Here is a 12,102-nt window from a genome sequence, read left to right as displayed (position 1 = left end):
TACTGATGTTACCAGAAAAACTTAAATTAGCAGAAATACTTCAGAAAAGTCAATAATAATTTTTTATAAAATACTGTAGAGATTATTTGTAAAATAATAAGAGAAGTTTACCACAACATAATAGGTAGAACACTTCTGTATGATACTCTCCAGTCAGGGCCGGTTTTGGGCTGTTAGCCGCCTGCGTGCTGAGATATTTGGCCGCCCCTATCAATGCGGATCGCGAGTAGAATCATAACTTAACCTAACCCAACCCATGAGAGCCTACTAGTATGTTTTTATGACAGTTCCATATAGTTGACAGGGGTAAAAAAATCCATAAAAATATTTGATATATTTATTTTAATTTTATTCAAACCAAAAATGTACAAGATATACAAAACAGAAGTAACAAAATGTACCCATAAAGTGAGAACTGCACTCTTGCTTTCTTATTTGCCAATTCATCAATAACATCTGATAATTCTAAACTTTCACACAATTCCTTTTCTATAGATAACAGGCCTGGATCATTAAACCTTTCTTGAGTCATTGACGTTCTTAAATATGTTTTTATAAGTTTGAGTTTCGAAAAACTCCTTTCACTTGATGCTACACTAACTGGTAATGTCAGAAAAATTCTCAAAGCTATAAACAGATTAGGAAATGATGACATCAAGTTATTTTTTGTAATATATATCAAATTTTTTTAATGGGTCTGCAATTCAAAATTCTATATGTTATCAGCTCATTGAAGAGCTGAAGACCATCAATATCCTAAATACGTGTGCTTCCTTTATTAATTTGAAGGGAAACATAAATCAAAACAAGAGTTTTTAATTTCCTCTTTAGTCATTTCTCCAAATTCACAAAAAAATTTAAATACATTATTACATTCATTTAGATTTTCAAACTTTTCCTGAATGGAATTTAAGGCTGTATCAACAATTGTTAGATAAAACTGTATTCTAAACAATCTTTTGAATTTATGATTTGTTCATCGTGAGTTTCACAATCAAAATGGCAAACTTTTCTACTTCTTACAACTGGAAATTCTGCCACTACATTTACTTCTGCAGCTAAAATTTTTGCATCCATAATATATTTATTAAATGCCTCATTAGATCTAGTGCACTTAAAAATTTAACAAGCTCATTCAAAACATTAAGAGATTCATTTATGTTGGATTGAGGGCACTGCAACATTTTACTTACATCACTTTTTGACAGAATATCATTCCATATAAAAAGTAAAGTAAAGTAAAGTGTAGCCATTATCAACCCACTGCAGGATTGAAGCCTCCTCAACAATTCATGCTGATATAACGACTGAGCAAATGAACTTGAAAGATGCAACCTGATCTAACAAACATTGAACTGCATGTTTTGTTTTCATGTCTCTGGAATTATCATCTATTATGTCATTTAAACTTTTCAAGACTTCACTTAATTGCAATCTGACAGGTCGCACTGCTTTTATTCAACTCTTCCATCTTGTATCGCTTACAGATTTCAGTGTTAATCTAGTGATATTACGATTTAGTATATCCCATCTGTAAGGGAGGCAGAAAAAACGTGTACAATTCTTGAACAATGTTAAAAAAATTAACTGTTTCATATGTTACTTTGTCAGCATCATTTACAACCCACTGCAGCTAAAATTTTTGCATTTACAACTAAATTCAATGAATGAGATGCACAAGGTACAAAAAAAGGCTCTAGGATTTATATTCCTAATTTTTTTTCTGCAAGCCACTATGCTTACCACGCATATCTTTCCCATTATCATACCCTTGTCCAAGCATATCTTGAATATCTAATTCATAATCTGTTAAGAGTTTCACAGATTATGAATTAGATAATTACAAAACCCTTACCCTGTAGTGTCTAATACTGGACATCCAGTATCCATGGAAAACCGTGGCCGTGAGGTCCAACCGGAGAGTACGGCACCATCGTAATATCCAAGCCCGAGGCGGTATTTTAACCCGTGACCTTTGGGTTGCCAGGTAGGCACTTTACCCACCCGGCTAGCCCGGTCGGCTTTATACCACTTGCTAAAGCAGATAGGATTTCATTTTGAAAAGCATGGCCTAAGTAATGAGGTATACGACATTTAGCAGGTTGAGATTGTGTTATGTTAATGACATGCTGTCAAATAATGGGGTCAAATTTCGCCAACATTTCTGCAGTCTTTAAAAAATTTCTGTAATTTTTTTCATAAAATTTATCATTTTTACCTCTGAAAGATAAAAACTGCCCTGCTAAACACTGGACAATTGCAATGATTCTTTCAATAATGGCTTGACATCATCTTTTTTCAGATTCAAAGTACCGTTGTTGTTCTTTGTCAATTGTACAATTGTTGTCAAGGCATGTTTTTAGTTCATACCACTTTTTTCAATTTTGTGTATGTTCTATGCTTGTTTCATGCCATGATAAATGAGTGACTAAATGTCGCCAATCTGAAAACCCCTCACTATCTGTTAATTTGTTTTATAACAAAAGCAAAATACACTATTCGATTTTGCAGAATAGATTAACCAAGTTCTTTGAACATTTTCACTGTTAGGTAAAAGTCTCATATATCGTGACGCAGAAAATAATCTTCCATTAGGAAATTTCATATTTTGAGGCGTTACAGGTCCCTTCTGAATTATGAGTTCTAATAACCGATTATTAATAATTGGTGGTCAGCTAAAAGGAACCCCTATATCATATTCAGCCGTCAATTCAACACAATTATTATTTTCTAAATTATCCTCACCACAGCTTGATTCTGGCACTGATATTTCTTGGCACAATTTCAAACGAACTTCAAACTTGTCATTTGATTTTTCACCTTCCATTTCGTCCTTACTGTCTGAAATGAATTCTAAAACGACTGCTATGATACTTTAGGGTTACCCTCGTTCAACTTTATGAATGTCAGCATGGATCCTTATAATTTTTCCTTTTCCTCATCACTTTCATTCTTCCGTTTGCGATAAAAAGCATCACACTGACGACTTAAACATCTTATGATTACACTTAATCATAAGATGATTAAGTTTAAGGTTACACTTGCTGACCGGGCTAGCCGGGTGGGTAAAGTGCCTGCCTGGCAACCTAAAGGTCGTGGGTTCGAATCCTGCCTCAGGCTTGGATCAGCGCAAAAGCAAACACTTTGGGAGGTGCATTATGGCCACAGAACCCGATGCACCAAGGAATAAAAGAAAAAAAAAAGGTTACACTCACCATCGCCTGTGCTTGCACTTCTAAAGTTTACTGATGCAAAACACCTAACATGTATGCTTCCGCGTTATTTATAACCATACTGCACAGCTCTATCATCCATCATCATGGAACATAAATTTTTTGAAGTATGAAAGAAGAGCGTGTTGTGTTTCCATGGTTACCAAATATTAGCATTAGCAGAGGCATATGATGCAAGAAAGCAAGCTTATGCAGCATCAGCCAAAAAAAAAAAAAAAACACCACTCCCATATCACCCCTCCATTCGTTCAAAATACCTGTCCAGCTGAGCCTTAAATTTATTTAGGTTGTCAACTTCCATAACAAGGGATAGAAGTCTGTTCCACCAAACAACTACCCGCTGGCTAAAGGCAAATTTCCACACATCTATTCTACATCTGTCTTTAATCAGTTTGAATTTATGCCCTCTCAGGTGATTATTCTGAGCAAGAGGCAGTATCCCATCAGCATTGAGCATGCTCAAACCATTCAAGGCTTTGTACACCTCTATCAGATCACCTCGCCGGTGCCTAGTCTCCAGACACTGTAATTTGCAAAACTTAAGCCTTTCTTCGTAAGAGCAACCCTTCGTTCCATTCACTAACCTGTTGCCCTTCTCTGTACTCGTTCCAGCAGCTCTACATCCTTCTTGAAATGAGGCCTCCAGACCTGTATACAGTACTCAAGGTGCGGCCTGACCATTGCCTTATACAAGGGAATAATTGCCTCCCTATCCCTGCTAGAAATATTCCTGTATATCATTGATAAGACACCATGAGCTACTCTTGCGGCCCGTCTCCACTGATCAGAGAACTTCATATCTGCCTGCACAATTACCCCCAGGTCCTTTTCATTCCCTACCACTGTCAGTGTAGTACCACAGAGTTGATACGTTGCTCTGGGGTTGCTGTTTCCCATATGTAGTACTTTACATTTGTCAATGTTAAGCTTCATTTGCCACCTCTCAGCCCATCTGTTCAACCTTTCCACATCCTGTTGCAGCAGCATAGCATCAGTAGCGTCCTTAACACTGCCAACCTTTGTATCGTCTGCAAATTTGGACATTAAGCTTGATATACCATCATCAATATTATTTATAAATACAGAAAACAACAATGGACCCAACACTGAACCCTGAGGGAATCCACTAATAACATTAGTCCATGATGAGCAGTGTCCATCGATTACCACTCTCTGTCTTCTGCCACTCAACCATCCTTTTATCCATAGCAACAATGTGCCACCAATGTCACACTGCTCCAATCTGTGCAGCAGTCTTCCATGTGCAACAGTATCAAAAGCCTTTCTAAGATCCAAATATATAATATCAAAGTTATTCCCTGCATCCAATTCTTTTGTGACTACATCATAGTATCCAATCAAATTGGTCAGGCAAGACCTTCCCTTAACAAAAGCATGCTGTGTCTGAGCTATAACTGAATTCTTGTCAAGATGATCCTGCAGTGCTTCCATTAATTTTCCTGGAACAGAAGTTAAACTCACAGGTCTATAATTACTTGTGTCAGCCTTTGATCCTCCTTTGTGAATTGGGGTTACATTTGCACATCTCCAGTCTGTGGGTACCACCCCTGAGTACAAGAAAGCTCTCATAATTATGGCTATCGGATTGCGTACTTCCTTTGCTGCCTGTTTTAATTTAACTGGATAGATCCCATCCACCCCAGGTGCCTTTCTTGTATTTATCTTCAACAATTTCTCCTTCACTTTACTCTCAATTATTACAAGATCATCTAGCTAACTGCCAGTGTTTACTTCATCTATGGCATTCCCCTTCCTGAATAACTCCTCATGTGTGAATGTAGATGCAAAATATTGATTTAGTTTGTTAGCTACCTGAGCAGGATCATGAACAGTTGAACCATTGATATCAAGTGGACCAATATGATTCATCCCCTTCCTTCTAGAGTTTACATAAGTAAAGAACTCCTTGCTGTTTTTCTTTGTATCCCTTACCAAAGATTTCTCGTAATCTGCCTTTGCCTGCCTAACCTCCTTTGTAACTTGGTTACAGATCAACTTATATCTATCATAGGCTTCTGTGTCACATGTTAATTTATATGTATCCCATGCATTTTTCTTCTCTGCCATGTCTCATTAGTTCATCTGACATCCATTTAGGTCTGAACCTTGAACAATATTTCTTAGTGGTATGTAAAGCGTAGTAGCTTCCAAGATAAGTTCTTTGAATGCTTCCCATTTTGAGTTTGCTGTTGGTAACATCATCAGATGGTCCCACTGTATAGAATTTAAATACTATCTCAGACCACCGTAGTGGCCTTTACGAAAGCAATAACCCTTCCCTTTACCCCTGATGGTAGTTACCTCCTTGAGTAAATCCCACTTCAACACACTGTGATCACTGCCACCTAGTGGTTCCTGTATCTGCAGATTCTTAATGCATGAAGAATCACTACTGATAATCAAATCAAGAGTATTGCTCCCTCTAGTTGCCTCCCGAACATGCTGATTTAGAAAACAATCATCCATTAAATCCACAAAAGCCTTGCTAGTGTGTTAGTGACCAACCCACAAATTCCAGTCAATATCTGGGAAATTAAAATCCCCCATTATAAGACTCTCTGATTTACTGGCACACTATTTCTGTGTACAGTTTCTTATTATACTCATCAGAGTCATTAGGCCTATAGCACACTCCTACTTTCAATTTTGATCTCCCAATGCTTATGTCAGACCAAACTGACTCAACACTGCACTGTCCAGCAATGTCGACTGGCTTCACTTCCTTTGATTTTATGTGTTTCTTAACTAATAGCATAACCCCTCCTCCCTTCCTATCCTGTCTATCCTTTCTGTAGATGTTGTACTCCCCAAATTCCAGTTCTGCATTACTTATATCTGTGTGACACCACTTCTCTGATATCCCAACAATATCCACCTTTGATGCTTTGAGCAATACCTCAAATTCATCAAATTTATTTACCAAACGCCTAGCATTGGTGTACACGCAAGTATACATGCACCTGTTCTTTTTCTTAGCTACCCTAACACAACCCGTGTGTTTACTTGTACCCCAATGACACCCAGCAGTCTCTGAAATATCCTGCATCTTATTTTCCAAGCTGCTGCTCATTCCAATAGAAGCAGTGCAAGAATCACTTTCACCCGTGCCAGTGGCTACTATTAATCTATTAGTCCTTGTATCCCCCCAATCTAGCAGTTTTCCGACTCACCTAACACTGCCTCGATAGCAACTGCAAACATTCTTGCACCCTTTCTATTTAAGTGTATCCCATCCCTGTAGAAGCAGTCTCTCCTGTTAACAAGTACTGATCAGGCTGAAAAAAATTCTACCCCTTGAGCCTTGCACAATCTTTCCAGGGCCGAATTGATCGACAGGGCTCTCATCATATACTCCCTCCTATCGTGTCTAGGCAGAATTGCAGACACTTTCAAATTCAACCCTAATTCACGGCTTTTTTTCAACAGTGACCTGTACTTGTTAAGTAATTCCGCCTGTCTCCTATTGTTAATATCATTAGTGCCAACGTGTATAACTATATCACCTTTTGTGCCCTTAAAAGATGATATCTGCTCTACAACGTCATCAACCTTTGCCCCTGGCAGACATACCCTGGTCCTGTTCCACCTATCCTTTTTACAAAGCATGTTTCCCTGACAATAGAGTCACCAACAACTACTAGTTCCTTTGGGACCAGCGCATTCTGCCTTGGGGGTTGCCGCTGTGTTGCGTGATGCCCAAGTGCAAGCTCTGGCATTGGTGTGGGCAGCTGAGAGATTGATGGGGCACCCTCACTTTTAATCCTTCGAGGGCATCCACCCTGTCCTTCAAGCTGTCATATATCCCCATAACAATGCTGAGTTGTCGCCTGATTTCTTTTCACTCCTTGCATCACGCACATACAAAGACATCCCCCATGGCAGTATCATGGCCCATACCTGACTGCTCCACAAACATCAAGCAAATAGTGCATTTTAAAAGGCTGTGAGCTGTGATTCAGAGGGCAACTGTCCCCCTCAGTTCTCCCCTGAGCCACAGCACTCCCATTAGCTTGAACCTTTTGCTTTGCTGCTCTGGTCTGAGTCATGATTTCGATTTAATTTCAATAAAATTTCAATTTCTGTACAAAATTAAAACCCTAAACTTGTATTCCAACACAGTTATAACACTGTATTTATGTTTCAGTTTCGAGTGTTATCTACAAAATCCCTTTATATAACTTCCGTATCAAGTTAAGTATTAATTATTTATTTTTGCTAATTATTTATGTTACGTAACCCCAGTCGTTATATGTATATAGTTAAAGTACAATTTAATTGACAATGAAGTTCAACAAGATTAATAGATTTACTGATTAATTGACAATATTATATTATGTACTATACTATACTAAGCTTATGCTATCTAGTTCGAGATATTTTGTATCTAGTAACAATGGCGGCAATTTACGAACGGTAAATCTACGGACAATTAAGTATCGATTAACTTCCAAATCTTGCTGTCTCAATTCAGAATAAACTAAGGATCCTGACTAGCTACTTACAGAAAATAATTTGATGTAACAATTGGTTAATAAATCAGCTAAATATGGTTAAAAAAAAAACCTCTCGTTCAACAGAGCTGCAACTTGTAACACGTGGATTTGATACCCTTACTGATACTAGGTAATACCTATGAAATCTCTAAGTTAAACTTTAAACTAAGTATCATAACTAGGAATATAAAGCTACTCGAGAAAATAAGTTAATATGCCAATTTAAACTAATAAAACAGAAAATAAATCAGAAAAAAGTTCTCTGTTCCAGGAGCGGCAATAAGCTACGTCTGCACAGGCTACCCTCGTCAGGGAAATGGTTTTTTTCTTTTTTAATTGATATATGTGGGTACCACATATATCAGGGTGTGTTTACTGGAGAAAAAAGTTATGATTTCACCACGGATTGTCAGATTTTAATCTAAAGAGAGCATTATTATTATTGTTCATGTGGAATTGAATGATATTAAACAAACAACCTGATAAATATAGAACTATGCTTAAAAAAATTCCACTGTTAAGTAAGGATGTGTGTATCTGCAGTTGATCTAGATACGAGGGATTAGCTGCTGAAAGCCTTATAGATTAAATCAGTGTTTCAGGGACTCTGCAACTCTCGTTGGGGGAAAATTTTTATCAGCATGGTCTGCACTTGCAGGTAAAAGGAACCGATTTTGCAGAGACAGAATTCACTTGAACAAATGTTGTGCAGCAATTTTTGCTATTATCATTGAGGATGCCTTCAGGAAACTGCTAACTGGGGGAGGGGGGGGGAACAAGGATATTATAGATACATGTTTATCTGATGATATGGGTCAAAGTAATGCTTGCACACACACACACACACACACTCTATCTCTCTCTCTCTCTCTCTCTCTCTCTCCTCAAGAGGCTTTGTTTGTTGCTGTAACAGTTGATATGGGTAAGTTGTTCTGGAGTAGCAATGTTTCAAAGTGGAAAGCTAATGCCAAGAAAATCAGGTTAGTATACTGTAGAAGAATATTTAGTCTTAACTGCATTTATAGTAATGTAGATGCATTTAAGACTAAGAAATATGAAATTTTAATTTATTTTTTGGCCAGCACAGCAAAAGCCTATGCCTTTGCTTTCCCTAAGGATAGAGAAGATCTTGTCAACATGACAGGAGCTTTCACAGATTAAGAAGTTATACCAGCCAGGATAGAATGTGTGTAGTTTGAGTTAGTTGGAAGCAAAGGTATAATGAGAGTGGTATAATCTACAAACCAGAAAATTGTGTAGAGTATGATGAGAGTCTACATGCAGATGGAATGAGCAAGCACGTATGAGTGTCTTATGGGTGATTTCAATTTTCCTCTAATTGACTGGACTAAGTGGGAGATAAACTCACTATGGGAAGTAAAATTTTTAAATAAACTAGCTGACTAATAACATTTTAGGGCAGAAAGTCGTGAACTATGAAAAATTCAAGCGGTGACATTGTTAGTGTAATTGCATAAATTTCTATGTAGTTGGATTTTCAAGACACTCTGAAGCTTGTACGTTAGGAATCATTATTATGACTTCTGATATTATGAAATTCTTCACAAGTTGCCTTCCTTTTATACTTTAAGTAACACTTCACCATTTGAGAAGTTCTGCTATTCTAACTATTATGCCTTATAACTCTCATATTGTGAAATACTTTACAACAAATTGAGGCCAAATTTGAAACTGTCTTTTGAGTAACAATAGGTTTCAATGGGGAACCATTACGTACTTGAAGTATAACAAGAAGGCAACACATTGTGTGAATGCTTTATCTTTAAATGTAGTTTTACTTTATCCCTTTGCAGTTCATATTTGCAATGTACATGGAGATCAAGAGCTGCATGAAGCACTGCCACTTTGTCCAGAAGACAGAAGATTTTGTATTTTTTCACTAAGGTTTTCTCAGGATGGTAGAGAAATATTAGGAGGGTAAGAATTTTTCTATAAACGAATTATTTATATACGTATTTTCAGATTAATTATAATTAAACTAACAAAATAAACACTGCTGATTAAGTTAAATTGAATATGGGAAGGTTTATTAATTAAAAACAGAATCAATAAATGCTCCGTAATATTATTTCATATAACATATAAAGCATTGTTACACACATTGCATATAAAGCATTTATCAACAGAAAGAAAGGTACAAATTTTTGGAATTTAATTTACTTTTTACTTGATTTCATTGTTTTACACGTATTCTGTTATTGGGGGTTATGTTCATGCAATTGTCAACCTGGGTCCTTGAGGTTGTCGCAGACATTTTCTCAGATAGGCAAGACAAGCTGTACTTGCTACCTGGGAGTCTAAAACGCTGATGGAACTGATATTCGGGTTCATTCAAGTCACGTGGACTCAATTTTGACAAAATCCAGATGGTCAGTGACAGCCAGATCCTCTACTTGGACCATCACAATGGTGGGACTGTCAGTAATCCTGAGTATAACCCCCATGTGCAAGCACACTGTGGGTGACCACCTAGGTGCGAACCAACGTAAGCAGGGGTTGAGGTGTAGTGCCCACACCACATGGAGGAATGCTGACCCTCTGTAACCCTCGATAACCCTCATCAACTGGTGCAATACCACCACCACCACTTTGCTTATTTGAAGGCTTGAAGTGGTGGAACCCATGTTTAGTCTCCAGAGCTAAGTTCCGGTTAACCCCTCCCCATCTTTTCCATCATGAAGTATGACTGATGTCTTCTGAGGTTAAGATGAACACCATGGCAAGATCCAAACTTCCTTACATTTAGAGGGTACAGCTCTAAAACGGTGTTCGCAAGTTGGCCATTAGTTAGTACACCGGACTGAACCTATTCATAACTCTCTAGGAGGCTTCCAGATCAGCTAGTGAATAATCTTGCTACCTCTGCTCTGCCAGATAGTGACTGGACGGAGTCAGAGTAGTATGATGCGGGGGCCATTGTTGAGGCTCCATTATATCAAGGATCTGGGTATATTCTTACCATTTGTATGCCATATCCAAAAATTTCATTACTTCATACAGCATGCGCCCCCACTTTTTCTTATTATCGAATACACCATGAATTGTCACACTAATAGAGCAAACTTATCTACGAAAAGATCTAAAGCTCCTTTTTCATTTCACAAATATACGTGGTCTCTGTTCTAATCTCAAAGATGTTCATTTCCACTTCATCTGCCAATCCCCATGTACTTTTTCTGACAGAATCTCAGTTATCGGTTGATTCAACCACTGCTCATCACAGTTGCCCAAATTATTTGCTGTATGATTCCTTTTTCCTTAAAGATGGTACTTGTGCATATGTCCGTTCCAATATCCCCTGGCAGAGACTTGGTAATTTGGAATCTCTTCTCTTTGATCATCTCTGGCTTAAAATCTCTCTACGTCTTTCTATCAAATCCATCTGTTGTCTCTACTGTTCTCCCAACTCCACTAATGACTTGGAACTCTTTGTACCTTGGCTTTCTCCACTCCAACTTACGTAACAATGAGGTAATTCTCCTTGTTGATTTTAATGTTAACAACTGCAGCTGGCTTCCGTTTTATAGTCACACCGACCCAGCTGGTCAAGATGCTGAGGCTTTTGCAATTACTACACAATTACACAGATTGTTTATTTACCTACCAGAATACCAGACAATCCTAACCATACATGATCTTTTTCTTACAAACAACCCTACTAAGTACACAGTTGAAGTGAATGGTCCTTTAGGCTCCTGAGATCATAACTCGGTGATTGTCTCTTCTCCAGTGGAGCCTTTATCTCATGGTTATTCCCAACCTCGTGTTGTTTGGCATTACAAGAATGCAAAATGGGAAGACCTGCAAGATTTCTTTTCCTTGGTCGGATTACTGTTTCAAAACTTCTGATGTCAACGTTTGCTCAGATCGTGTCAGTGAAATTATTATTCTTGCAGGAATGGTGTCCTTTATCCCACACTCCACTTTAAGATCACGTCTTTTTTATAAGCATTTGTTTTCCAATAAATGTGATAAGGCTGCTCAAGAGAAGAATGTTGCATATATCATAATTGGCTTATTTCATTTTCTGCCTGCGCCAAAGCTCACAACAATTGTAAAGCAGTTATTAATCAGTCCAAACTAGATTTTGAACAGTCTAAGTGTACAAAACTTGCTTCTTGCCCTAATTGTAGACGAGCATTCTGGTCTCTTGCCAAAGCTATTGGCTGCAACTTTTGTCCATCTCTGTCAAAGCTAGATGGTTCTGTTCTCTCTTCAGCCAAAGATAAAGCTGACCTGCTAGCATCCAATTTTCCTTCCAACTCTGTATTGATGATCTTGGTACAACACCTCCCACCATTCCCAACACACTCCATTCAATGCCTCCTGTGGTC

General features: G+C 37.8%; 1 protein-coding gene across 2 annotated transcripts in view; it reads left to right on the top strand.

Moving 5' to 3' along the window:
- Positions 1-12,102, top strand: part of LOC150079077 (DDB1- and CUL4-associated factor 11) — a 446,028-nt gene that overhangs the window by 244,772 nt on the left and 189,154 nt on the right. For both annotated transcript variants that reach the window (XM_090383756.1, XM_090383757.1), the window contains one exon: positions 9,562-9,685. In XM_090383756.1, the coding sequence (XP_090239882.1) occupies positions 9,562-9,685 (124 nt within the window). The remainder of the gene's footprint in view (positions 1-9,561; positions 9,686-12,102) is intronic.

The sequence above is a fragment of the Mastigoproctus giganteus genome, chromosome 10 (genome assembly GCF_048544385.1).
Source record: "Mastigoproctus giganteus isolate SK-2022 chromosome 10, ASM4854438v1, whole genome shotgun sequence".
Classification (NCBI taxonomy): domain Eukaryota; kingdom Metazoa; phylum Arthropoda; class Arachnida; order Uropygi; family Thelyphonidae; genus Mastigoproctus; species Mastigoproctus giganteus.
Note: the sequence above shows the minus strand (reverse complement) of the source record. Positions and strands in the feature narration are given on the sequence as shown.